General features: G+C 39.7%; 4 protein-coding genes and 1 long non-coding RNA gene across 8 annotated transcripts; 3 read left to right on the top strand and 2 right to left on the bottom strand.

Moving 5' to 3' along the window:
- The first annotated feature begins 798 nt into the window (after positions 1-798).
- On the top strand, positions 799-1,433 carry LOC106316459. Its single transcript, XM_013754350.1, has one exon. The coding sequence runs from the start codon at positions 933-935 to the stop codon at positions 1,398-1,400; it is 468 nt and encodes a 155-aa protein (XP_013609804.1). The 5' UTR covers positions 799-932; the 3' UTR covers positions 1,401-1,433.
- Positions 1,434-2,671: 1,238 nt separating this feature from the next.
- Positions 2,672-3,444, top strand: LOC106319083 (STS14 protein). Its single transcript, XM_013757308.1, has 2 exons — positions 2,672-2,690; positions 2,814-3,444. Exon 2 carries the CDS (start codon positions 2,835-2,837, stop codon positions 3,375-3,377), a length of 543 nt encoding a protein of 180 aa, XP_013612762.1. The 5' UTR covers positions 2,672-2,690; positions 2,814-2,834; the 3' UTR covers positions 3,378-3,444.
- Positions 3,445-3,551: 107 nt separating this feature from the next.
- Positions 3,552-13,577, bottom strand: LOC106319082. Of its 3 annotated transcripts, XM_013757305.1 has the most exons (12): positions 13,320-13,577; positions 12,645-12,709; positions 12,367-12,563; positions 11,814-11,895; positions 11,320-11,400; positions 5,591-5,716; positions 4,752-5,500; positions 4,565-4,664; positions 4,430-4,489; positions 4,252-4,338; positions 4,037-4,162; positions 3,552-3,924 (listed from the first exon to the last, which is right to left on the bottom strand). In XM_013757305.1, exons 3-12 carry the CDS (start codon positions 12,432-12,434, stop codon positions 3,643-3,645), a joined length of 1,761 nt encoding a protein of 586 aa, XP_013612759.1. In that variant the 5' UTR covers positions 12,435-12,563; positions 12,645-12,709; positions 13,320-13,577; the 3' UTR covers positions 3,552-3,642. The 3 variants fall into 3 exon arrangements, with proteins under 3 accessions (XP_013612759.1, XP_013612760.1, XP_013612761.1); XM_013757306.1 differs by lacking the exon at positions 12,645-12,709; XM_013757307.1 differs by lacking the exons at positions 12,367-12,563; positions 12,645-12,709; positions 13,320-13,577 and adding an exon at positions 11,971-12,067.
- A 1,616-nt stretch (positions 13,578-15,193) lies between these two features.
- On the top strand, positions 15,194-18,038 carry LOC106313300 (protein DA1-related 6-like). Its single transcript, XM_013751085.1, has 11 exons — positions 15,194-15,337; positions 15,563-15,626; positions 15,723-16,039; positions 16,110-16,242; positions 16,349-16,423; positions 16,506-16,604; positions 16,696-16,908; positions 17,007-17,069; positions 17,174-17,292; positions 17,378-17,436; positions 17,540-18,038. The coding sequence occupies exons 2-11, from the start codon at positions 15,588-15,590 to the stop codon at positions 17,842-17,844; spliced, it is 1,422 nt and encodes a 473-aa protein (XP_013606539.1). The 5' UTR covers positions 15,194-15,337; positions 15,563-15,587; the 3' UTR covers positions 17,845-18,038.
- Positions 18,039-24,133: 6,095 nt separating this feature from the next.
- LOC106313302 lies at positions 24,134-26,511 on the bottom strand. 2 transcript variants are annotated; one of them, XR_001264351.1, is made up of 4 exons: positions 26,377-26,511; positions 26,132-26,222; positions 24,964-25,995; positions 24,134-24,393 (listed from the first exon to the last, which is right to left on the bottom strand). It is a non-coding gene; the product is annotated as an uncharacterized LOC106313302 (long non-coding RNA). The 2 variants fall into 2 exon arrangements; XR_001264350.1 differs by having other exon boundaries at positions 26,132-26,511.
- Positions 26,512-27,533: the final 1,022 nt, after the last annotated feature.

The raw sequence follows: 27,533 nt of genomic DNA, 5'->3' as shown, positions 1-27,533 counted from the left end.
TACAAGCATAGGGAAAAAAATTATCTGGTGTACATGTAAATAGCAAGTTTGAGCTATTTTTTTTGTAGAAAGTAATAGAGTGGTAGGGCAATTAGATATTTATCTGATGTTATTGAAGCATTAGTATATTAGTATAAGCCAATGAAGTTATTACTTTTGATAAAGGATCCAATTAATAAATATCTAAACAAAAAGCAATATGTCTACTTTCACACAGAAAGGAGGAAAGATACTCTTCAACAAATAATCAAGAACAAAATCATTAAAGTATAGTTTAATAAAACATAATACAGATAATTCTATACAACTTTTGCTCGTCCAACATAAGAAAATATCACTTGACAAATAATTTCAAGGTTCTCATTAATGCCACGTTCATGCAAAATAAAAAGTAGTAATAAAAAACAGAGAGTAATAAACAAATACACAATGTAAATGGTAGGTGACTCTTGTATCTAATAAAAGGGCCCAAAAGAATCTGATAGGACCCAGAACACCGATGGGCCCCACTTTCACATGCAAATTGTCTTCACGTGAGATCTTACCCACCGGAGACGCGAAACCTCCCGGCCATCTCGATCTTGTCTGCTTGCCGGTGATGCCTCTGTTCGTGTCACGTGGCCCGCTCCTCCTTCACCACCTAAGCTCCTTCCTCTCGCGATCTTCGCCACGTTACTCTCTCTCCTTCTTTCCCGATATACCCTTTTGCATGAGGCCCATTCGCCAAACAATAACCAAACCCTGAGCTGTCATGTTCCTTTGTTATCACTACACGACAAGTCCTACGTGGACTTTGAGATTCTCGAGGCTTGTTGTCTTCTTCTTCCTCGATATTCATATATATAAACTCCTTTCAAGGTCGTCTCTTTCAATTCACAAACCACAACACAACACAACATCAAGATCAAGAGTTAACTCATATAAACAAAAAAATGGGAGCTTGTGTTTCACGTGAATCTATGAGAGGAGACTCGGCGAAGGTTATACTGTTCGACGGGACTTTACAAGAGTTCTCATCTCCGGTCAAAGTTTGGCAGATCTTGCAGAAATACCCGACGAGTTTCGTCTGCAACTCAGACGAAATGGACTTCGACGACGCCGTTTCGGCTGTCTCCGGCAACGAGGAGCTCCGGTCGGGGCAGCTTTACTTCGTTTTGCCTCTGACGTGGCTCAATCATCCGCTAAGGGCGGAGGAAATGGCAGCGTTGGCTGTTAAAGCGAGCTCGGCGTTGGCCAAGAGCGGCGGTGTCGGATGGGTTTCCGTCGACGACAGTGACGTCGACGGTAAAGTTTATCAGCCGAAAAACATCGCCGGAGTGAAGACAAACGCCGGTGGCGGAAGATGTTGTGGCAGAGGGAAGAGGAGATTTACTCGGAACCTGAGCACCATCGCCGAGTAGTGTCAATTAGTCATTTTGAGAAACCAAAAAAAATCTCTCCGACGTAAAAAATTGTAATTAGAGATGTTTGACTTTTTATTAATGGAGTAAAACAAAATTATCAATTAGATTTGAATTTTCGCTTTTTTTGTTTGTTGCTTTATCAATGATGATACAATGCAATTGATTCTCTCACACGTAAACGAATGTTCATCTAACAAGTTCTGTGAATCATCCCTCCCTCTAGTTTCTTTGAAATCGGCAAGTCGGTTGGTTTATGGTGGTTATACCTCGATTTCGTAAAATTTTATTTGACCGAACCAATCGCAGGTGAATATGAAATCATTTTGAAAAATAAGGCTGCATTGGAAGATAAATCTTTCACAGAACATTTTGTTTGTTAGTTGAAAGAAATAAGATAAGGATTAGCATTTATGAGATGTTTTGATGGAAGCTGTGGTCCATTTCTACTTCCCTTCTGCAAATTTTATTACAAATGTTTCTCAGAACTTGTGCTTTTATGACTGGCTTAGATAACACAACGTGGTAAATAAAGTCCATCAATTAAAAGCTAAATACAGGAACATTTCAAATTCTTTGTTGCCAGTTAGTGATTTTTATTTCTTTTTCATTTTTGCTGGGTGGGAGCATTGCATTTGAACCGCACAAGAATTCAATAATAGTCCTGTTCGTTTAATAAACTCTGGCGTCAGCGACTGCGATTCAAAAAAACAACTATGATCACGGCAAATGCATCACAGTCACGGCAAATCAAATTTTCTTTTTTCAGAAGCTACAGTAATTAATAACTGCCACATGCGACGCTGGAATTCACGGCGGCAGCGGCAACTCTGTTTTTTTGCCTTCGATCGTTTTTTGGCGACTGACGCCAGTTTCGAAATCAATAAAGTTACTCTGGTTGTAGGTTTATTTCTTGCCGTTGACGCTGGTTGTGGCGTTTATAAAAAGAACGGGGCTAATACAAGAGGAACGGTCGTGGAGAAAGCACAGCCACTAGGACTAGAATAATTTTTTTTCGATAAGATGTGGTGGGACTAAAACAACAATAATTAAAGTGGATTATTATAGGCAAAATTGGAATACGTGAGGCGAAGAGGGCTCTGGACCCATTGGCCCTATATAAGCATTAATATTAATGGGCCTTGAAAACAAACAAAAGAAATTAAATAGGGAGTTGGGTATCTGTCAGTCACATGCAGCACAGACAGGTTAAGGGGATCAATCACCAAAGTCACATGCCATGATCCTCTCCTTCCTTTGGGAGTATTATTTTTGTCTCCTTCCACCAATGTATCCCACATCTTTCTCTATTATTCATCTTTTATACTTCCTGTTTAATAATTTTTTACTAGTGTTTTTAACTAAGCTTTAATGGCCTTCTCTCTATATATAAACGGTTAGTGATCTTTTCAGGTTACTAAAATCCACCAAAAAATGTCTCTAGTCCATTATGCCATCCTCGTGGCACTTCTTGTCATCTCCGCCAATGCAGTCTCTCCTCCAGAGAAGTTGAAACCCAAACAAACCGTTCCTGCTTCTCCTACAATCTCTGCTGCCGCCAAAGCTTTCACCGACGCGCACAACAAGGCCAGAGCCATGGTAGGTGTCCCACCGCTAGTATGGAGCCAGACGCTGGAGGCGGCGGCGAACCGGCTGGCTCGTTACCAGAGGAACCAGAAGAAATGCGAGTTTGCGAGTCTAAACCCAGGGAAATACGGCGCGAACCAGCTTTGGGCCAAAGGTTTGGCCGTGACGCCGATTCTTGCGGTGGAGACATGGGTGAAGGAGAAACCTTTCTACGACTACAAGTCGGACAAGTGTGCCCCGAACCACACGTGTGGTGTCTATAAACAAGTCGTGTGGAGAGACTCAAAGGAGCTAGGCTGTGCTCAAGCCATGTGTACTAAAGAGTCAACGGTTTTAACCATTTGTTTCTATAATCCTCCCGGGAATATAATTGGCCAAAAGCCATACTAGAAAAAAAAAATGTATTACTTACTAGAGTAACTATATTAATGGGCCAAAAAATAATCTCATTATTTGATCTGATTTGTTAAAATTCGACCGTTGTATGATCAATCATGTGCAAGCTCTGAATTACAATGGGATATTTTTAATGACAAGTAACTGTCAAGAGACAAGATCCACTCATCAAGACAAAACACAACACTATTATAATTAGAAAATGGGGACACAACAACGATCTTTTTTATATACACACATTATATGAAAGAATAATTTTTCATTTGGCAGCTTCTCTAAGAATAAGATATCTGAATGTAAAGCTGTGTGGGATCCAATCAATGGCCTTGCGTGATTTAAAACATGTTCTTGAAGATTCCGGTATACTCCGGTTAACCATCTCCGTCAAACCCGCCGGACATAAACCGGACTCTTTTGCAAAGGTCTCCACAAGCTTTGGCAGTTGGACTTTCTGATTGCGTATGCTAAAGTTCATTCTTATGTAGTCTTCTTTCGAGGTTTCTAGCTCTTGCTGGATTCCCTTTGGTGCATATACACGCACCTGTTAGAAACAAAAAACAACAACCAAGAAGCAGAGACTTCAGCTTTTAACTAGCATTAACAAAAGGGTTTCGCAGATTCTATTTGACGTTTTCTTAAAGTGATCTCAATACCGGGGGATCGGAGTGGCTGCCTGAAGTAAGTGCAAAATGTAGGAGAGGTTCGGGGTGATCGATTGCGTAAGCTAATCTCTCATCTCCTGCTTTGAACTTCTTTGAAGCAAATAGTAGTCTAAGCCACTAAAATAGAAAAACGGAAAAGAAAAAGTTTACTTTTTTTCGTTTTGGCGCTTTGAAGAGACCGTTCATGATTACTCAATCTAAGTTACCTGTCCAGGATGAGACATTTTGCATCCAAGAATTGAGCTTTGTATTGCTTCCGCGCTAACCGTGTGTCCACCAACATTATATGCAGCCTGGAACATGCCAAAAAAAAAAACGAAAAAATCTCAAGACATAGAATAGAAAGGATGGTTCATGCGTCTTTCTTCGTGCAAGAGATGTTACCTTGAGTAGCAGCAATACTCTCTTCACATTGTTCTGTGGAATCCCATAAGCTAAGAAGGCCTAAAAGAGAATGAAATAAATTGCAATAAGAGTCACAAAACTGACACTGATTCGTTTGAAGAAAGAGAGCTTTACATGCATCACAAGTGCATTGTGCACATTTATCCAGAACGCCAGCTTCTCCTCATGTTTCAACTTACTTGGATCGACTTCCTCCAACCTACTGATAAGCGACCTGCGAGAGTTTTGAACATTTTAAAGATCCACACTACAATTAAAATTCTACACTCAATCCATATGTCAAATCTAAAAGCTGACTCACTTGAAGTTCTGCAGAAGATCTTCGACCTCACTGGCCTTTTTGGCGTCTCTGTAAATGCAAAGCACTTCAACCATGGAGCTGTATTGTCCACTAAAGCCCTTCTCTCCTTCTACACGGAAAGAATCATCCAAAGAGGAGCTGTTTCCCAATCCAGGGCTAGATGTATCGTATTGGTCAGAGGGCGATGATAAAGACGAGTCTGGCGATGAACCTCGTTGATGTAGAAGTACAGAAGGAGGCTCAGCAAGCTTGCAGTATATCTCTGACATACACTTGACCATTCCTTCAGACAGCTTGTTGGGTGTCTCTGCAACATGATCTGAGATTCGGGTGCCAAGATGTTCAGCTAGACTGATCAGATTCTCTCCATTGTGCACATACAGCGGTTGGGAGTGACATGAGCGGATGGCTTTACCCCATGAATCTTCTGGAGAAGCTTTCTTAAACTTAAATGCTGAAGAACGCTGGGAGTGGCTACGGTGAAAACTGGACTCCGTTTGGTCTCTGCAACCTGCAGGAAGCAGAGGATCTGTTTTCGATGGGGTATCATCTTCTTCACAAAAGACTAGACGCCTTGTAGGGGTTGTTACAGGAGGAGACTTTGGCTTCTTCTTCTTTTTCTCCGAATTCGGGGTTACAGAAGAGATTCGCTGGTCAAAGGCTTTTCGATATAACGAAAGAAGATACTGTTCCAAATGAATAACTTCCATCTCCAGAACCGCAATGTCTTTGATCAAATCAATAGCTGGCTGAAGAAAAAAGGAGAAAACGTATCTTTAGATGCACAGAGCTCTGTTTCGAGAAGATATATAAAGTTTTGGGAAGTACAAATGACACACCTTGGGCATGGGAATGTCGTTTGTTTCAGTCAGCATGTACGAAGAAGCTGTTCCATAACCTAACGCCTTCTCTAATGCACAACGAACCTTAAACTGATCCTGTAGTCTTGTCTCGAGCTGATCAATCTGTGATTCCAATAACAGGATTGTTAAGTTTCTTTACCCTAAAGGCGTCGACTTTCCTTAGGAGAAGACTCAACAAACACGTGAACAGAAGACAAGAACAGAGGAAACAAAGTGGTTGTTCGAAACAGAGAAAGAGAGGGTTGAAGAGACAAAGTAAAGACTTAAGAAAGGGAGCACACACAAGACTTTATCCAGTTCACTCCCGTTAACGAGGGTAGCTACGTCTGGCCGAGTCTTTAACTCGGAATCCACTAGATTCAGATAGTGTTTACAATAGGAGCTACAAGTGATCCATCTCAATGCCCTTCATTAGCACTCAAGATTCACTCTGTCAACTCCTAAAGCTAGAGAAAACTAAACACAAAGCTTAGATCTTTACAAGTTTTCTCTCTTCACACTATCTCTGTATCTTTTTTTTCTCTCTTGTCACTCTCAGTCCAACAAGACCTTCTATTTATATAAAAGTCTTGAACCTTGTGTGTTTAACCTAACGCAAACGCTTCTTTTAAACTTGAACGATGTCTTGCATCATCAAGTTACGCTTGCCACAACATTCCAAATGTGCTTTTGAACTCTTGGGGACACAAAGGACAACGGTACGAACATGAAGAGGCGGTGTAGCCGTTTCCCAAGAAGTGGTCCCAAAAGCATGTCTAACTCGGGTTTGACATACACCATCCGTAGTTAGAGCTTGAGTTAAGTCTGAGCACACTTTGTAGTTTCATGTTGCTTGGTCATCAAGGTTTCATCTTCACAAATCTCCACCTGAAATCGTGATGACAGAACCAAACTTCCACACACACTTTGAGAGAGAGAGAGAAACAATACCTTTGAATCTAGTTGCAGGATTCCAAGACTCGGATCCCCCTGAGTTTTACTACTCAGGCCTGACATGTAGCAAGTTCAAAGCGGTTTGAAACTTGCTAACTGCCAGGGTCTTCGTGAAGATATCAGCTGGGTTCTTCTCAGTTGAAATCTTCACAACATCAATGTCACCACTTGCAATGATCTCCCGTATGTAGTGACACTTGACATCAATGTGCTTCGTTCGTTCATGATGCACATTGTTCTTGGAGAGTGCAATAGCACTTTGAGAATCACAGAAAATCTCCACACTTTTCTGATTATAGCCAAACTCCTTCAGTAAACCTTTAAGCCATACGGCTTCCTTCACAGCTTCAGTCAACGACATATATTCAGACTCTGTCGTAGACAACGCAACAACTCGCTGCAATCCTGACTTCCAGCTTATAGTGTTTCCTCCAAGAGTGAACACCATACCAGTGATTGATCTTCTTCTATCAGGGTCTGCAGCAAAATCAGCATCGCAGTAACCAGTGACCTTGAACTCAGGACTTCTTTTGAACAACATCTTCGTAGCCAGAGTACCCTTTATGTATCTCATGACCCACTTTACTCCATTCCAGTGATCTTTGATAGGATTGCTCATGTAACGGCTGACGATCCCTACTGGATAGGCAAGATCAGGACGAGTTCCTATCATTGCATACATGATGCTGCCAACAGCGTTTGAATAAGGAACTGACTTCATAAACTCTTCATCTTGTGCTATCTGCTCTTCAGTTGCAGCACTCAGCTTCAGATGAGCTCCCAGAGGCGTTGAGACATGCTTAGCTTCTAGCATTCCATAGGTGTCTAAGATCTTGTTCAGGTAGCTTTCCTGAGACAACCATAGTTCACCAGCAGCTCTGTCTCTAACAATCTCCATACCCAGTATCCTCTTAGCAGCTCCCAAGTCTTTCATTTCAAACTTCTGACTAAGCTCCTTCTTTAGATGTTGAATAGCTTCTAGATCCTTGGCTGCTACTAACATATCATCTACATAGATGAGAAGATACATCTTTGAGCCGTCTGCTAGCTCCTTGATGTAGGCACAACTGTCATACTCGCTTCTAACAAATCCAATCTCTGTAATGTAAGCATCAAACTTCTCATTCCATTGTCTTGGTGCTTGTTTAAGACCATACAGAGACTTGTTGAGTAGACACACTTCATCCTCTTGAAACATTGATTCAAAACCTTCTGGTGGAGCCATGTAAATTTTCTCCTTTAGCTCACCATGTAGAAAGGCGGTTTTGACATCAAGTTGCTCTAGTTCCATATCTTCTTGAGCAACCATTGACAACATGATCCTTATAGATACATGTTTGACAACAGGAGCAAAGATCTCGTGGTAGTCGATTCCTTCTCTTTGAGCATAGCACTTGGCCACTAATCTGGCTTTGAATCTAGACTGCTCCACTCCTGGTATTCCAAGTTTATACTTGTAAATCCAACGGCTCCCAATGACTCTCTGATTCTCAGGCCTCTTTACCACTGTCCAGGTATGATTCTTGGCTTGAGAACTCATTTCATCATCCATGGCAGCTTTCCAATCTTCCCAATTTACACTCCTGATAGCTTCTCTGTAGTCTTCAGGCTCTACTTCTCCACCATCTTCAGTAGTATATAAAGCCTCAGCAAAGTAATCCTCATCATCGAAACGCCTAGGAGGTCTTATGTCTCTCCTGTCTCGATCTCTTGCTAGATGATAGCTCAGAGGCGTTTGGCTTGTAGCATCATGACTGCTACCACTTGTGTTGATAGAAGATGATGGAGATGCAGGCGCAGATCTAGCACTTGGACTTGATAGTTGATCATTGGTACCTCCTCCACCTGAGGTGATACTATCTTCTGCTTCCAAGTCTAGATCGAGGTATGGGCCTGGAGAAGCATCTTCTTCTTCACAAGAGCCAGGTTGTTTTGTCATCACATCTTTGTAAGATGCATTCTCTTGAAACAAAATGTTTCTGCTCACTACACATTTTTTTTCATCGAGTAACCAGACCTTGTACCCTTTTACGCCTGGAGGATATCCAACAAGGACACCTTTCTTAGCTCTTGGATTGAGCTTACCATCATCAGTGTGCACAAATGCAACACATCCAAACCTTCTCAGATAGCTGTAAGCTGGAGTTCTTCCAAACCACTTCTTATCAGGTATATCAAAGTTCAGAGCTGAAGAGGGTGTTTTGTTGATGAGAATAGCTGTTGTCTGAGTTGCCTCTGCCCAAAATCTCTTTGGGAGACCAGAGTCACTAAGTATGCTTCTCACTTTCTCCATGAGTGTTCTGTTCATGCGCTCTGCAACTCCATTTTGTTGTGGAGTGTAAGCGCATGTTCTGTGACGTTGAATGCCCTTAGCTTCACAGAACTCATTAAACTGTCTGTTGCAGAATTCTAGACTGTTGTCTGTTCTCAACGTCTTTAGCCTCTTCTCACTTTGATTTTCCACCAGACTGAGCCACTCTACAAACTTCTCAAAGGCTTCATCTTTCGTTTTCAGAAAGTAAACCCATACCTTTCGGGTATAATCATCTACAAAGGAGATGAAGTAATGGTTCCTGCCCAGAGACTGTGGTACTGAAGGTGCTCCCCATAAGTCAGAGTGGACATACTCAAGCTTCTCTCTAGTATCATGCTGAGCCAAGTTGAAACCCACTCTTTTAGCTCGCCCATAGATACAGTCTTCACACGGTTCCATGTTAAATACCTTCTTTCTGTCCAGAAAACCCTTCTTGAGCAAGATATCCATGTTCTTCATGCTCATGTGCCCCAGCCTTCTGTGCCACAGAACTGTATCATCTTGTCTTGCAATGAGAGCTGAATTCGTTACAGGTCTCCACTGTAACAGATACAAAGTATCATATCTTCTTCCAGTGAGAAATATCTGATCGCCAGCTTTGACGCTAAGGATACCATTCTCTGATTCAAACTTGTAGCCTGCTTTCTCCAAAGTTCCCAAAGATAGAAGATTTCTATCCATGTCAGGAATGTACCTGACGTTCGTCAAGAGAACACTCAGACCAGCTTCATTCTTGACTCTCACGGTACCCACTCCTCTTACTTTTGAGATAGTTTGGTTTCCCATCCTCACTGAACCTCCAGCATCTTCATTTAAATCTTCAAACCATTCTCTCTTGTGAGTCATGTGGTAGCTACAGCCAGTGTCCATTACCCACTCATCTTCAAGATGTACATCAGTTGAAGACAGCACATAGAGGCCTGTAGCTTCTGCAAGGTTTCCATCACCACCAGATGACTCTCCTCTTCCATGGTTATAGTCTTTTGGTCGAGTTTGGCCTTTGCTCTTGTTAGGACAAGACGACTTGAAGTGCCCATCTTCACCACAGTTCCAGCATCCTTTCTTGAATCTAGACTTAGATCTAGTCCTTGAGGACTTGTTGTTTCTCTCTCAACCTTCAGACCTTCCTCTTGAGTCGCCTTTACCCTTTGCAAACAGACCTTCAGCTTGGCCTTTAATACTTTTCTTGTTAGATCCAAACTCAAGTTCCTTTGAGTAGATAGCAGCAATCACTTCATCTAACGTCAGTATGGATCTTCCAGTGCCATACTTTAGAGTATCTCTTAACTGGTCAAAGGGTTTAGGCAGAGACATGAGGAGCAAGATAGCTTGGTCCTCATCAGAGATTGCAACATTTGTGTTTTCCAGATCTGTTATAATCTGAAGAAACTCATCAATGTTACCTTCTATGGACAGATTCTCAGACATCTTGAATCCATAGAGCTTCTGTTTAAGATAGATTCGGTTAGGAAGAGCTTTTGACATGTACAGCTTGTCAAGAGCGCTTATCATCGCAGCTGCAGTCTGCTCCTTCTTGATCTTCCTGAGAACTCTATCTGTCACGCTTAAGACGATGGTGCTTCTAGCCTTTCTTCTTTTCTCATCTAAAGCTTCCATCTTTTCAGCACTTTCCTTTGCTTCTTCCTCTGTCTGCTTAGATCCAGCAGGTTGAACCTCTACAGCTTCGGTTTCCTTGAGAGCAACACTCAGACCCAGAATATCCAGATGGGCCATGAGTTTCTCTTTCCACATCGTATAGTCACCACGACCGTCAAACTTCTCAACTTCTATTCGAGCCGAAGTCATCGTTCAATGTTCTAAGATCTCTACAGATCCGCAAACACTGAACCTGGCTCTGATACCACTCTGTTAAGTTTCTTTACCCTAAAGGCGTCGACTTTCCTTAGGAGAAGACTCAACAAACACGTGAACAGAAGACAAGAACAGAGGAAACAAAGTGGTTGTTCGAAACAGAGAAAGAGAGGGTTGAAGAGACAAAGTAAAGACTTAAGAAAGGGAGCACACACAAGACTTTATCCAGTTCACTCCCGTTAACGGGGGTAGCTACGTCTGGCCGAGTCTTTAACTCGGAATCCACTAGATTCAGATAGTGTTTACAAGAGGAGCTACAAGTGACCCATCTCAATGCCCTTCACCAGCATCAAGTTACGCTTGCCACAACATTCCAAATGTGCTTTTGAACTCTTGGGGACACAAAGGACAACGGTACGAACATGAAGAGGCGGTGTAGCTGTTTCCCAAGAAGTGGTCCCAAAAGCATGTCTAACTCGGGTTTGACATACACCATCCGTAGTTAGAGCTTGAGTTAAGTCTGAGCACACTTTGTAGTTTCATGTTGCTTGGTCATCAAGGTTTCATCTTCACAAGGATTAAGGTTACTGAGCCTAAACCACGGAGTAAGGACATGAACTACGTCAAAAAAGACCGTACACATTACCTCTTCCTTCAATGAAGATTCGGTGACTGAATGATATTGATTATGCTTGGCACTGGTTGATTCATTTGAACGCTCCATGTCCTAAACCAAGTCAGATAAAATCCATAAACAATAACCAGTCTAAGAAGAGGTTTTATAAAATGATAAAAGAACATATTTATGATAGAGGTTAGTTTCTATAACGTTAATAATACCAGAAAGGAAATTCTTCCAAAAGATTACAAGACAAGTAAGAAGGATACAAAGAAGAATAGCGAAACATTTTGTGTAAAGGCATGCTTTCACAAAAAAGATGCAAAAGGGTAAAAGCAGCTTGGGGGGAAAAGAGAGAGAAAAAAAGATACTCATTAGTCAAAGAAACATATAGATAAATCCAAGAAGGCAAGAATCATGTCTCAGCTTCTTAGGCTGTTCTTTAACAAATACCAATACACTTTATCACAACTTTTTTACATGTTCAAAAAAAAGAAGCAAAGAAAGATGATGGTACTCACCAGTTTGATGCGTTGAGAGGCTTCAAAAGAAGAATCGGAAAGTTTATCTCCCTCCGCACTTTTCTTTTCTGGAAAGCTGGCACTGTGAATAAAGAGCAACTAATAAGAATCAATTGAAACGACATGAATAAAGATTCTCAAAGAGATTTTACTCTACCTTTTGGAAACAGAAGGAATGAAATGAAACCAAGACTAAAAACATAGTTTTTAACTCTTTTATCACCAAATAAGCATTTAACAAGAATGTCTCTTAGATCCTTTTGTATCAGAATAAACTCAAAACATTAAGTGTTCATCGACTACTACACAAGCAAACTTTTAAGCTATCATTGTCTAGTTCAGGACCACAAAAAACTATAATTTAAGCAAAGGAAAACAGAGGATCTGAGAGATTTTGCAAACATCACTGTAAAATTTCCAGTTTCTGCCGTGACCCATCGCAGCAAGGGATTCCATTAACAGAAAATAGGGACACACTTAGAGCAATCTACAGAACTAGAAGAAAAAAAGAAGTTTCTGGTAATAACGAACAACAATAGAGTAGACGGTTTACCTCTTTGAACGCTTGTGGGTTTGTGCCATCCTCAAATCCAACATTCTACTACCAACTCCAAATCCCATTTGTCTCAAAGTTACCAACCACAAAGCTGACCTTTTCTCCTAAGTAGCTCACAGGATAACTAGAAAACAGAGGACTTAAAGGAAATGCTTTCAACTGATCGAAGCAGAAACCGCATTGCTCATCAAAACCTATAATAATAAATAATAAATAAAACTTCAGGTTTAACTTTTAAACAGAGATAGCCTCAAAAATCTGAGGACATTCTTCACCTGTAAGATGACATGGGAAACAATAAAACTTGCGAAACTTCCACTATCTTTCAGCAAGGAGGAAGCTTTTAACATTGAAAGGGAACAAATTAAGCGTGGTGGGTTTCAAATCAGGAAGAAAAGTTGGGTATTGGCTCATGTGTTCACGGAAATGGTGGTGAGAAGGAGAGTCGACTCGTGTCAAAAAAGCCAGTCACCAGTGTGTACAAAAGACCCTACGAGTCGTCTAATTTCCAACCAAATCGGCAATACAATTAAAAAAAAAAAAGATCTACATATATTATACAAGTCAAAATAGACAAAGTGACAAAAGCGTTTTTGCCTCTAAAAAATAAAGTAACCTATATTGTATTTGTATTAGATTAGCTGATGGTTCTATTCAATATCCATGAATTTTAACCACTAAAGATGGAATGGGATGATTAATAATAAGGAAGAAGGAAAAGGAATATTTGTTGAATAATGTGTGGATGTATATAGAACAAACAAGTCGGAGTTGTTGACCGTCTCTCCACAGTTCTTTCATGAATCACATGGCCCCATTGGCAAGAAATATATATTCTTTATCTTTTACATGACTCTTAACATCTTAGAATATTATTCTATTCATATTGTTATGACTTGTGGGAAGAAACATGAAAATGGAAACAGAGTATTGAGTCAAAGAAAAGTTACCACATGGGCCATAACGTAGGAGATGGGAACAAAGAGACATTTCAACGAACAGTTGATCTGCAGTAAAACCGTGAACCCCCATATCTTGTTTCTGTAAAGCAAAGGGTTACATTAAAAATCAAAACCATGGACATGGATCAAATGCAACCAAATATCAATAAAAGGATTATAATGGAGGAGGACAGCAAAGGGATAAAATTCCAAAATGTAACTCGCTCAACAGAGAAAAAGAGCAAGGAAGCAAAAACTGGACCTCATAAGAAATTAAACATTTTTGGTCGGTTAGTACAAATGCAACTTGTCTAAGTCTCGACTTCCTTCCGTTTGTCAAAGAATTTTTTAAACATTTTTCAAATGTGAACGCAATATAAAGGGCGTAATGGGCCCTTGAATTTGACAGGTATGGACCTTCCTGAGCCTTTTAAATCTCATTTACTGGGCCTTTTGGGTCTTATATCATGCAGTAGCCTTTGATAATAACATGATCCATGTTGACGAACGCACACCTCTTCTTCTTTACAGAACATTTTCTATTAACCAAAACATTTCGTCTGCCAGTTCTCAAAATTCTATGCATTAAACAGGAGATATATATATTGAATACAAAACACAGTAATGTTATATTTGAATTCACCTTAATTAATACAAGGAATTCGAAATTATTTCAAAAGCAAAAGCGAAGATGGATTGAAATTAAAGAAGTGGAGTCTATAATTAAATATTCGTACATATTAGAAAGAATCAAACATGGAAGCAAGATAACAAGAGCAGGAGACAAGAGTTGAGAGAATTTCCAAGTGAGACGCTTGTCTTCTTAAACTTGTTCATATTCTTCTTGTTCTTGAACCACTTGCTCTGTTCCTTGGAAGACAAGTTATCTTCATCCTCGTAGCTTTTGAAGGTGTAGCTTCTGAGATATCTCTGTCTGTTGGATCTGTAAACCTCCGGGCTTATGAACCTAACGTAATCTCCTGGTGAGTGAAAAGCTTCGTCCTTGGCAAATCTGCTCGACCCTCATCATTTCTGTAATTAATCCTTGTAGGCCTGCTGAAAATGAAATTTATTGTAAACTGTCCTTTGGGGAGATTTATTTAGCCACTGATTAATATGACTTTTGTAGTTGGTACACACTACAGCGCAGGATAATTTTGTTTTAAATTCCATTTATTTATTTTTCAATTAAAATAATTTACACGTGGAGCTGGAAATGTACGGTGTGAATCAAGAGAGGTAGACGTCACTCGCCATGTCGTCATCGGTCGACGTCGACACAGATTTGTATTTTTTGATGTAGAATATAGGCCGGAAGCCCATTTTATTTTTGATCAAAACGGCAGCGTATGAGGAGGGAGGGAAACCCCTTGATTGAATCGTCTGGGAAAGATTGAACATTAACGAAAATGCCATTGAGAGTGACATATCTGATGGAAGATCGGAAAAGAAAAAGGAAAAAGCTTTTTGATTTGGGCAGCGGTAACCAACCAAAAACCCAAAAGCCATAGCAACGGGGTTAGGTATGAGACTTGTTTTTTGTAATTATTTAGATGCCAACTTGATCCCCTATTACATTCATCTAAGTAGTTGATTCTTTAGACCATGTTTATCCCTAAGAAATGTTAAGTTTTTTTTTGTCTGAAAAAAAAATTAAAAAGCAAACCAATCGCGGACCGCCACAAATCAGTGGGACTCACGAACATTTTAAGAAACTCATTAAAATCAGTTTTTAATTAGTAGTTTTTGTAACCGATCCTTAAGGGTTTTGTGGAAGTCCACGCACTAAGAACCTCACTAAAGACACGGATAAACATGCTCTTATATTTAACGTTTGATATTAATAAAGAGATTCTTCATCGTTATCAAAATTGAGAAAATTTAGCAAAAACCCATGTGAGTTTTTTTTTTTTGTCACGTTGTTGGAGACTATGCATTCCACTAGCAGCTCAAGTGCCGTGCTCTTCTTCTTCTGTTTCTCTGATTATATATTGGTCTCATTTTCTGTTTCAGACAACACACCTCAGGTACCATCCTTTACTATTGTATTTTCTTTCTTCTGTTTCTGACCAATCTGTGTTTTTTTGTGTCTTTCTAATCTTAGCCCTTTTGTCTCCTAATGATGCTGTGGACTTGCTGTTTTAATTGATTTAAATTCCCTTTGCTTGCGGTTAAATGAAATGCTTTTTTTTTTTTTTTGCTAGGACTAGTAAATCTTTCATTGATGACAAATTGGTTGATACCTTGCGCAGGACGCTAGATCGGGGAAGAAGATAGATGGGGTGCTTCTCCTGCTTCAAACCCTCCACCTCTGAGGTTATATATCATTATCTGTGCTTGTCCTAGCCATGTTTTGCTTTCAATTTGCCTCCTTTACCCTTTTTTCTTTAAGACTTAACCTTAAACCTGCAGGATCCTTTTGAAGCTGAAACTGATATCGTCAAACAAGTGTCATCGAATGATGCTCACGTTCAAGAAGATGAACAGCTTGCTTTGGCCATTCAAAAATCTCAAGAAGACGAAGAGGAAAGAAGGCGCATCAGGGACTTAGAAGAGCATGCACAAGAAAGAGGAGAAAGGCAAAAGTATGATAATTCTTCTTCTTTGAAAGGCAAAATGGATGGACAGACTTCTGAGGAGAGTGTAAAGGAGAAAGAAAAAAGAAAACAGTTTGAAGAAGAACTAAAGCAGGATGAACAACTTGCTGTGAGTCCTCCTCCTCCTCGTAGGTAAGCCTCTATTGCTCATTCTTATAAGAAAATATGTCTTGACACTGTTTAAGAATGTTGATACATATAGCAAGTGTGGTGGTTGCCACTCTGAGATTGAACACGGAGGATCAGTGGATGTCTTTGGTGTTCCTTGGCATCCTGAATGTTTCTCTTGTGGTGCTTGCCGCAACCCAATTGTTGTCCACGAGGTTCAAAACCATGTACGCAAAAACAAAAATCCCTTTTAGAATTGCTTGGTAGTTGTTATTCTAATCTACTCCTTGACTTGTTCATTTGTATTCTTATTGATATCACTAACTGCCTTAGGTCTCAAACTCAAGAGGCAAGTTCCACAAAAACTGCTATAACCGGTACTGCTATGTCTGCCAAGAGAAAGTGAAGGTATACACACTGGCTATGTTATGGATTCCTCTTTGGTAATTTTCACGATACTGAGGATTTGATGTAACTATTATTCTTACAGATTAGAGAGTACAATAGCCATCCTTTCTGGAAGGAAATATACTGCCCTGCTCATGAAACTGATGGAACTCCCAAGTGTTGCAGTTGCGAGAGGCTAGAGGTGCGTGAGTTTTACCCTTTACAAAACACGGCAAGAAAGGAAACGAGATGATGATGAGTCAAAGGAATTGAGTTTTTTTTATTTTTGGCAGCCTAGAGAAACGGATTTCGTAATGCTAGATGATGGAAGGTGGCTATGTCTAGAATGTATGGAATCAGCGGTTATGGATACTGACGAAGTCCAGCCTCTTCACTTTGAAATCCGTGACTTCTTCCATGGCTTGTTCTTGCCAGTTGAGAAAGAGTTTTCTCTTCTTTTGGTGGAGAAACAAGCCCTGAATAAAGCTGAGGAGGAAGAAAAGATCGTTAGTACATACCTTCTTAACTGATAATTTCTTTATATATATATGTATCTCTTCTTTTTTTCACTCACACACCTCTTGTAAGTTTCCAACACAAGCAGGACAACCAGCATGGTGTGGTAACCAGAGGTATTTGCTTGTCTGAAGAGCAGATTGTCACAAATGTAAATAACGCTTTTTTTTTACATTAGCTTTAGAGTCCAGCACAAGATTTTGGCATTCATGACTTAAAACTCTCTGTTCCACACACGCACATATATATAAAAAGGTGTCAAAAGGGCCAAAGATGGGGGAGAACAAGCAGCTAACAGGAAAGACCACGGAATCTCAAAGGGTTGTGAGTGGATGCCCGGTCACTGCAATTCTCATCTTATATGGACTTCCTAGGTAACATCACTTTTTTGACCCTGGGTATACTCGCTCTCCCTGTGCCTATTAGACTAAATCAAAGCTCTCTTGAAAATTAACACAGGTTACTAACAGGATCTATCATGGCTCACGAGATGATGCATGCTTATCTTAGACTCAATGGTATGTATGTATGTATTGGTCATAAATAAAAAAGACTCAAATAGTGTTTTCTTTTCCAAGGATTTACATAAGAAAGAGTGTGTTGTTTTGGTTATGGTCACAGGACATAATAATTTGAACAAGGTTCTGGAAGAAGGAATATGCCAAGTGCTAGGGCACATGTGGTTGGAGACTCAAAGATACGCCCCTATTGATGTTGCTGCAGCTTCTTCTTCTTCTTCTTCATCAAATGCGGCAAAGAAAGGGGTGTGGTCTGAACTCGAGAAGAAGCTGGTGGATTTTTACAAGTATGAGATAGAAACAGATGAGTCAGCTGTCTATGGTGAAGGGTTTAGGAAAGTTAACTATATGGTTACAAATTCCAGCCTCCAGGAAACCCTCAAAGAGATTCTTCCCCGCGGGGGTTGAAGAAGATGATGATGAAGAAGATCATCTCTGATTCAAAGTTTTTGAATCAGCTCATGTACGAAGCATACCACATATATGTACACATACGCACGTTTCGGCTTTTCCTTGTTTCTTCATTGTTTATGTTTTTCAGTAAAGCTTGTTTGGTGTATGTAAAACAGTTTTTTTTTCTTGGTGAAGTTGGAACTTTTAGAGTAGCCCTAGGATTTCGGATAGTTGGTTCGATTCGGTCGGTTTTTCGGATAGTTCGGAATTTGGATATTTTGTCGAAACTAACCGAAACTAAATTCGGTTCGGTTCGGTTCGGAAATCGGTTTTATCGGTTTTTGGTTTTTCTAACCGAAAATATCCGAATTTGGATTTTTAACCGAATAACCAAAAATAAACAGTTATTTTCGGTTACTTTCGGTTATTCAATTAGTTTCGGATATGCCTAATTTTCGGTTTAGACCTGAAACTTCATAAAACATTAGCACATTGACAAATAAATAGCAAAAGAAATATATAACATTCATCCTTTTTCAATCAACAACATAAACAAAAAATCAATCATTTTGAATATACAACTCTTTGCACACATACAAAGAGGCATAGATTCATAAACACATATGGTTCTAAAACAGATTGAAAAAGTCCAAAAAAGTAGTGAGAGACCAAAAACAAAACACCATCATCTCCTCACCTATCATCTCCTCAGTCTCGAACTGCAACCTGCAAATTATAGAAGTTTAAAAAAATGGTTAAAACATACACAAAGCCACCAAAGACTCCAAAACAGCAAAATGGGATAATTTACCTCTAATTGTTCAATTCTTCTGGTATTGTTAGAGTCTCTGCATAATGAGAAAGAGATTCAAATGCCAAACTGAAAACATGAGAAATAAGTATGAAGAGTAAAATGCCCAAACGATTACCTAAAGACTCATGGAAGTCTAGTTCTTCAAACATCTGAGTCAAGCTTGCAAGCTTTTCTGCACTGATGCTATTTCGAAGCCATTGTTGTGTACACACAAGTGCTTCAATCATATATGGTGTCAGGCAGCTACGGAAATGATCCAAAATCCGACCACTTGTACTGAAAGCCGTCTCTGAACCAACCGAAGATACCTGAATAGCAACCACATCCTTCGCCAGTTATGATAATATTGGAAACTTGACAGAACTACGCTTCCACCATGATAGAACATTGTAGTCAAATCCCATATATATTGTTTGAACTTCTAGGAACAGGCCTTTCCATCATGTATATGTCAAGCTCACTACTAGCCTCTTCATTTGCAGCTTTTGAAACCATCTCAGAATACAAAGAATCTATCCCTTCATACTCCTCATCGTCATCAGACATCTCAAACAAGCATGCAACTGTTTCCGCATTCTCACTCATGTTTCCTGTACTATCACCTTGAGATGGTGGACCTATCTTCACAACATACTCCTCATACAACTGTTTCATCAATGTGCTAATGGAGGTTCTGAGATGAGCACTTTCCACACTGTCCTTACCATAAAGATTGTCGAAACAAATAGATGCAAATTGCATCTTGTTTCTAGGATCGAAGACACTAGCAATGATGACAAGTAGATTCATATTAATGAGCCCATCCCAATACTTCTCAAACTTGGTCCTCATTTCTGTTGCTTGAATCCGTAGAAGATCATCTCTGTTGTTGCTCAAAGCTATCATGTTCCTCTCAATGGTCACAATTTCATTGTAACAACTAGTGGAGGTCACTGACTTTGATGCTGAAAATGCCAAAGTGCTTCCGAAAAAGAGTTTAAGAAACTTGACTAACCTATGCACTTCATCCCCTCCCTGAGAAGTTGGAGGCCCAATCCTTTTCTATCCATTCCCTTCAGACTCCTTGAAGTACTCATTGTACAACATGTCTTCGGCCAATAGCTTCTCAAATGCAACTCGAAATTTCAATGCAGCCGACAACATAAGATATGTAGAGTTCCAGCGTGTGACACAATCCAGAGACAAGTTCCCCCTACTAACCTTTCCAGTAAGAACCCTGAGCTGAAAGGACTGAAGCCGTGTACCAGATGATCTAACGTACTTGACAGCATTCCTAATAGCCATTACACTCTCTTTCACCTCAGCTAGACCATCCCTGACAATCAAGTTCAGTACATGCGCACAACAACGTATGTGTAGCAATGTACCATCCTTGATTAGCGCATTAGGTCCTAGTTCTCTACAAGCTTCAGTGAACAGACGCAATGCCTTGTCATTTCCTTTAGCGTTGTCCACTGTCACTGTGAACACCTTCTCAATTCCCCAATCCACTAGACACTGACTCAGATGCTCAGCAATGGTCTCTCCTTTGTGATCTGTAACAGGGTTAAAGCTGATGATCCTCTTCTGCATATCCCAATTTCTATCTATCCAGTGCGCTGTGACTACCATGTAGCTGTAGGATGTTGTAGGAGTGGTCCAAATGTCAGTGGTTAAGGAGACTCTCTTCTGGTCAGAGCAAAATAAGTGCTTCAAACTAGATTTCTCCTTCATAAACATCCAAATATATCTTCTGTTGCTGTTTTTCTGCAGTGAACTGTATACATGGGTGATGCAAAGAGGATATTTAGAATAAATATCTTATTTATTTAGTGTTTTATTTAGAGTTTATTTATTATTAAGATAATTGTCTCTAATGTTTTAGGGTTTTTATGTTTTCTTATATATAGTCTTTGAGGCTATGGTTTTATGTAGTTTATGAGTTTATGATTTGATTAATAAAATTGAGAGTTTTCTATTTGTTCCTTGTTTTTGGTAGATCATTGGTGATCTCAATTAATTTAAGAAGACATTGATCTTAAGCATTCTTAGACTAAATAAGATCTTTGTGACTATTCTAGTTTTCTGGGTATTCTCAAAATCAACGGATCTCTAGTTCTATACTACAAAGCTTCCGCTACATCAATGGGCAATACATTGTGACAGAACCTCCTAAACCCCTCTGACTCCACAAAAGAAAACGGCAGCTCATCAACACAATCATCTCATTCACAGATCTCCTAAACAATCCAACATCATACTTCACCGCAGTAACTACACCACCGCTATCAGTTCCTAAACCCTGCTGACCACCACTCGCCTCAAAAGTTTGGAACAACTTACACCGGTTAATATGATTCATCACTGCGCTAGTTCCACTCTTTTTAGTATCGCATCCGATCTCCTGACCACAGCACCGACAGTTGCAGAGGCTCAAGTTATCTTCCTTTTGAATGAAGTGTTGCCACACCAATGCCCTATGAGCTTGCCTCTTCTTTGGTAACGGATGAAGGTCAGTGCTCGATCTCTCAGTGGCTGATCTTTTCTTTCCACAAGCTACATCTCCAAGTATCTCATCATTGTCTTCACAACCTGACATCTGAAAAATAAAATGTTACTAATACAAGTTCATAACAAAGAAAGTAAGACAGTAATCAACTCATCCAACGACACTAATAAGATGAACAAATTGCAGTTAGAATAGAGACTAAGACCCACAAGAAACCCCATCATAAGAATCGATAAACACAAAACATTTAAAGTTTAAGTTTACATTTTATACCCCATTATAAGAACCAAATCAACAACCTGAAATTGACACAAAATAAGAGAAGGAGAAGGAAGATCTTACCTCGTGTCACAAAGATGGAAGATTCAGACGAAGAAGATGAGCGTGATTGAGGATCTGATGAAGAAGAAGAGGCTCGGGTTTGAGAGAAGAGAAAGACGATTAGGTTAAGTAATTAGGTTTGGTCGTTTAGGTTAGAAGAAAATTATGTTAGGGTTATATAGTAGGTTTATTTTCGGTTAACCGTTCAGAATTAGCGAACCGAACCGAACCGATGCAATAACCAAACATAATTTAAACTTGTGCCGATCGGTTTCTTCCTCCTAATCGAACAATAACCGAATTTTGTATTTCTCGGTTCGGTTCGGTTCGGACCGTTCGTTTCGGTTCGGAATCCCATGCCTACTTTAGAGTATCTTGCTGAAGCTGTTCGTCTGAACCACTAGTTTCGCCGTGGGATTTTTCTTTTTGATATTGATGGTCACTGTCACTAGAGATGTTTTCTCTGTCCTTGTCCAACTCCGTTACTGTCACTAGAGATGGTCACTGAGAGTTGTTCTCTACTTAAAAAGATGTCCGAGACTAGGAATTTTATTAAAAGCTGAATGTAATTTTTACTTTACAGGCTAGTGTGACTCAGATTGCGTTGGATGTCCTATTACTTGAAGATCATTGAATGGATGGTTCATACAGTTGGGGACATCTCATGTGTCATGGAATTTGAAGAAGCTCTAGTATCTCTTTTGTCAGCTGAATCAGAGTATAGGACTATGGTGGCTGCACAAAAAGAGTTAAAATCGACTTAGTTCCGGGAGCAACATTACCTAATCGACCACATTATCGCATGAGTCCCGCAGAGCACGAAGAGTTACGCCGACAAGTCGAGGATCTCCTCCGCAAGGGACATATTAAAGAGAGTTTGAGCCCATGCGCGGTTCCAGCACTCTTGATTCCAAAAAAGGATGGGACGTGGCGCATGTGCGTCAATAGCAGAGCAATAAACAAAATCACCATCCGTTATAGATTTCCTATTCCACGTTTGGATGATCTTATGGACCGGATTGGCTCGGCAAAAATATTTTCAAAGATTGATCTTAAGAGCGGCTATCATCAGATTCAAATTCGACTCGGAGACGAATGGAAAACAACTTTCAAAACCAGAGAAGGCTTGTTCGAATGGCTAGTAATGTCTTTTGGTCTATCCAACGCCCCCAACACTTTTATGCGTATTATGAACCATGCATTACGTCCTTGGCAAGTCCGTTGTCGTATACTTTGATGATATTTTGGTTTTCAGCTCCTCCCTCGCCGAACACGAAAGACACCTCTGACAAGTCATGTCCGTGTTACGTTCGCAACAGCTTTACGCAGCCAAGCAGAAGTGTGAGTTTGGCGTCTTGGAAGTTCTCTTCCTCGGGTATGTGGTTTCAGACAAGGGCTTGGCTGTTGATAACTCAAAAATTGAAGCAATACGATCATGGCCGATGCCAAGAATAGTCTCCGATGTTCGAAGTTTCCATGGTCTTGCTTCCTTTTATAGAAGATTTGCCAGCCACTTTAGCTCCATTATGACACCAATTACGAGCTGTATGAGGGGCGGAAAATTTGACTGGACACCAGACGCAACACACGCATTTAACCTCATCAAAGAAAAGCTCACGACTGCTCCCATTATGGGGACATCTCATGTGTCATGGAATTCGAAGAATCTCTAGTATCTCTTTTGTCAGCTGAATTAGAGTATAGGACTATGGTGGCTGCACTAAAAGAGTTGAAGTGGATCAAGGGTATGGTGGTATTTATGGGTATTATACATTCAGGTGCAATGGATTTATAGTGTGATAGTAAGCATGCACTTTACATTACAGACAATCATGTATTTCATCAGAGAACGAACGAAACATGTGAATGTGAAGAGAGACTGTCATTTCATCAGAGATGATATTCAAGCTGCATTACTTAAACAAAACATGTTTATATGACTGTGCAACTAGCTAACATATTCACTAAGGCACATGGTGGACGACCTTTTCATGTGATTTTATCAAAGTTAGACATTAGGATCTGCATGCTCCAACTTGAGATAGGTATTAAGACATATTGGTCTTATATATATATGGGCTTTAACTTTTTTTTCTGAATTTAAAAAGGAACTGCTAGAAGGAGGCGTTGATGGTTAACAGCTTATCATTATTAATTAGGGTTTTGTATAAAAGGTAAAGCTTAGACTCTTTATAAAGTTGATAGATAATAAACAAACATCCAAATTTTCAGTTGTGCCAATTAACTCTCTAATTATCCAGCAGGTTCGTCTTTCTGACCGAAGCAGAAACCGCATGGCCCATCAAAACCTATAATAATTAAAAAAAGAACACTTCAGTTTCAACTTTTAAGCAGAGATAGATAGCCTCAAAAGCTAAGGATTTTTTTTTTTGTGTGGAGAAGCCAAGTGAATCTTATTCACATGTAAGATGACATGGGAAACTATAAAACTTGCGAAACTTCCACTATCTTTCAGCAAGGAAGCTTTTAACATTGAAAGGGAACAAATTAAGCGTGGTGGGTTTCAAATCAGTACCAGTGTGTACAAAGACCCTACGAGTCGTCTAATTCCAACCAAATCGGCAAAACAATTTAAAAAAAAAGATCTACATATATTATACAAGTCAAAATAGACAAAGTGACAAAAGCGTTTTTGCCTCTAAAAAATAAAGTAACCTATATTGTATTTGCATTAGATTAGCTGATGGTTCTATTCAATATCCATGAATGTTAACCACTAAAGATGGGATGATTAATAATTTAATAATAAGGAAGAAGGAAAAGGAATATGTGACACCCGTCACCTCCTATCTAGGGAACAACGTGCCACCAACAATATCTCATAACACAATAGCCCATACACACGACTACACTCACTCCAAACCCAAATAAAAATCAGTATCACCAATCCGTCCAAATATCATATACTCGTCAGTCTCACCTGAAATGGAGAAGAGAGAGGGGTGAGTAACGGAGAATTCACTCAGTGAGGTATGGGATACTAAACCCGAAGTCCATGGACCCGGACAAAGCACTCCGAATAAATATAATTTAATCCTAACACGTTGCAAACACGGTACCTAAAGTACCCAGAGATCAAACAATGGTCCTAGCGAGGTGCACACTCACTGCCCACTAACAGGACAAAAACACCACCGAATATGTGCTCGGTAACACACGCCCGTAGACGATTTATCGACCTCCAAGCCTTGGCACAACAGGTCGACTAAGCTGTGTCGCAGCATCCACCACACCCAATGTACTGTCTCCAGCCGATACACCCATGGTCAGCTATCATCCAATTCACATCAATATACTATAAATATATATATATTATCAATTATAAACGAACAAGCATTGTTGAACCATCTAACACCATAGTTCCGGTTAAGCAAAGAAAACTAAGCAAACAATGACAGACTCGATTTCACAAAACGGAACACATTAGAAATAAATTATACTTATTCGAGGTCCTAAGCCGTGTAAGAGAAGCTCGGGAAAAGACCCTCACCTTAGCTAATATTGGAGATGAATCACAAAAATGCTCCAAGATCTCGTCCAACAAAACTCAGTCCAACTTTAGAATTAATTACTTGAAATACAAGTAACACTAAAATTGCATGATTGCATCCTGCGCGCATGTGCATGAATAAGGTTTACGTTATATATGTTTCTTGCAACACAAGAACCAAAAACAATGGTACTTAACCTCGCGGCTTAAGCTTCTTGGACTCCGTCGACGGGAGCTGTGACTCAGGTGGCTCACGGTTCATAATGGTGCTGATCGGTGTTGGTAGTGTCGAGACGCTGACGGATCTGGTTTCACTCTCTCTTTCTTAGTCTCCGCATGTTCACGCTATCCATTGAATGGATCCGACGTGAGCAAAGAGCATGGTAACATCGATGGATCTATTGCAACAAGATTATGACAGTGGCATGACGACGGCTCCGGTGGTGATAATGAAGATGATGACTCCGGTGGTGGGACACGGCTTGATAATGGTGGCTGGATCAAACTCCGGTGATCACGGCACGAGTCAGTGGTGGCATGGCTTGCTCCTCCTTTGGCTCATGGTTAACGATGGTGGTGAATGGTGTTAAACGCCACAGCTCCAGTTTAGATCGTTCCTCCTCCATCTCTCGGTTAAGTCAGCCATGACGAGGGTTGATAAAGGCTCCGGCGCGGCAAGGATCTCAGACCCTCCTCCGGTGAGATGATCATGACGGTGGGGATCCTCTGATGAAGACTATGACGAATGGTGGTTGGTGATGAAAAGCCCTGCTGGTTTCTGCTTGTAAAAATGTCGGCTAGGTTAACATGAGGAAGGAGATGCATACGGTTTTATATATATCGCTTTGGTTTAGCGATTAGTTTGGTTTAGTCCAATTAAATAATCAAACCAATTTCAATATCGGTTTAGTGAAAACCGGGTCGTTACAGAATATTTGTTAAATAATGTTTGGATGTATATAGATTTCTTGGGGACAAACAAGTCGGAGTTGTTGACCGTCTCTCCACAGTTTTTCATGAATCACATGGCCCCTATTGACAAGAAAACATATATTCTTTATCTTTTACTTGACTCTAACATCTTACAATATTATTCTACTCATATTGTTATGACTTGTGGGAAGAAACATGAAAATGGAAACAGAGTATTGAGTCAAAGAAAAGTTACCACATGGGCCATAACGTAGGAGATGGGAACAAAGAGACATTTCAACGAACAGTTGATCTGCAGTAAAACCGTGAACCCCCATATCTTGTTTCTGTAAAGCAAAGGGTTACATTAAAAATCAAAACCATGGACATGGATCGAATGCAACCAAATATCAAAACAAAGGATTATAATGGAGGAGGACAGCAAAGGGATGAAATTCCAAAAAGAACAAAAGAAATGAAAGAAAAAAGGGAACATCACACTTTTGCTGAAGAAGATGATAGCTTTTGTGCTCTTGTGACTTGTCTAATAAATCTGACTTCCTTCGGTTTGTCAAAGAATCGCACTAGAAAAAGGTCTTACGCATTTTAAAATGTGAACTCAATATAAAGGTTTCTCTTCTGTGATTTGCCTCCGAATATTATAAAGGCAAATCTCCAAAATAACATTTTTTAAAGTTTATATCACAAAAATAGCATTCAAAAACTAAAATGACCAAAATAGCACATTTATAAGTTTATCTTTGAAAATTTTAATTTTTTTATTTTTCAAAATTTGAAATCTAATCCCTAAAACCTCATTTCTCAACTCTAAACCCTAAACCCTAAACCCTAAACTCTAAACCCAAAACCCTAAATTCTAAACCCTAAACCCTAACCCCTAAACCCTAAATCATAAACTTCACCCTTTAACTCTAAACCCTAAGTTTGTGACTTTTGATAAAACATTAAGTGCTATTTTTGTGACTTTTGACCTTAAGTACTAGTTTGGGAACAAAAACTTGATTTAGTGCTATTTTTGTCATTTTATCTATTATCAACGCATAAACAAAGGTAGAGCCATCTAGGTGTAATGGGCCCTAAGGTAGAGCCATCTAGGTGTAATGGGCCCTTGGATTGACAGGTATGGACCTTCGTGAGCCTTTTGAATTTCGTTTAATGGGCCTTTTGGGTCTTGTTTCACGCAGGATCCATGTTGCCGAATGTACCTCTTCGTCTTTACAGAAATGCCAACCTTTCGTTTTTGCATTAACCGACCTTCATACATCCCAACGCTAACTAATTAATGCTCTCTCCATTCTAAAAAATAAGTTTTAACTTTATTGAAAATTAAGACAGACTTGTATTTTGGTGTGGCAAATGGGCAGGCTGAAACCCATTTTATTTTAATCATATACTAATAATAACCATCGCATCTTCGACTACACTAATCCGGAACATTCCAGTGGATTTTGTATGAAACGACAGCGTTTGAATCTCTATACTAATAAAAGAGAGTTTTTGAGGCTCCGTAGAGCGTCCACATCAGCGGAAAAAACTTATTCTAAAAGATTACACGTGGCATTAACAAAAAATAAAAATAAAAATACATATAAAGAAAAATAAATAATAAGTAAATATATAATATAAGAAATAGAAAT

This window comes from Brassica oleracea, chromosome C9 (genome assembly GCF_000695525.1).
Source record: "Brassica oleracea var. oleracea cultivar TO1000 chromosome C9, BOL, whole genome shotgun sequence".
In the NCBI taxonomy this organism is placed as follows: Eukaryota; Viridiplantae; Streptophyta; class Magnoliopsida; order Brassicales; family Brassicaceae; genus Brassica; species Brassica oleracea.
Note: the sequence above shows the minus strand (reverse complement) of the source record. Positions and strands in the feature narration are given on the sequence as shown.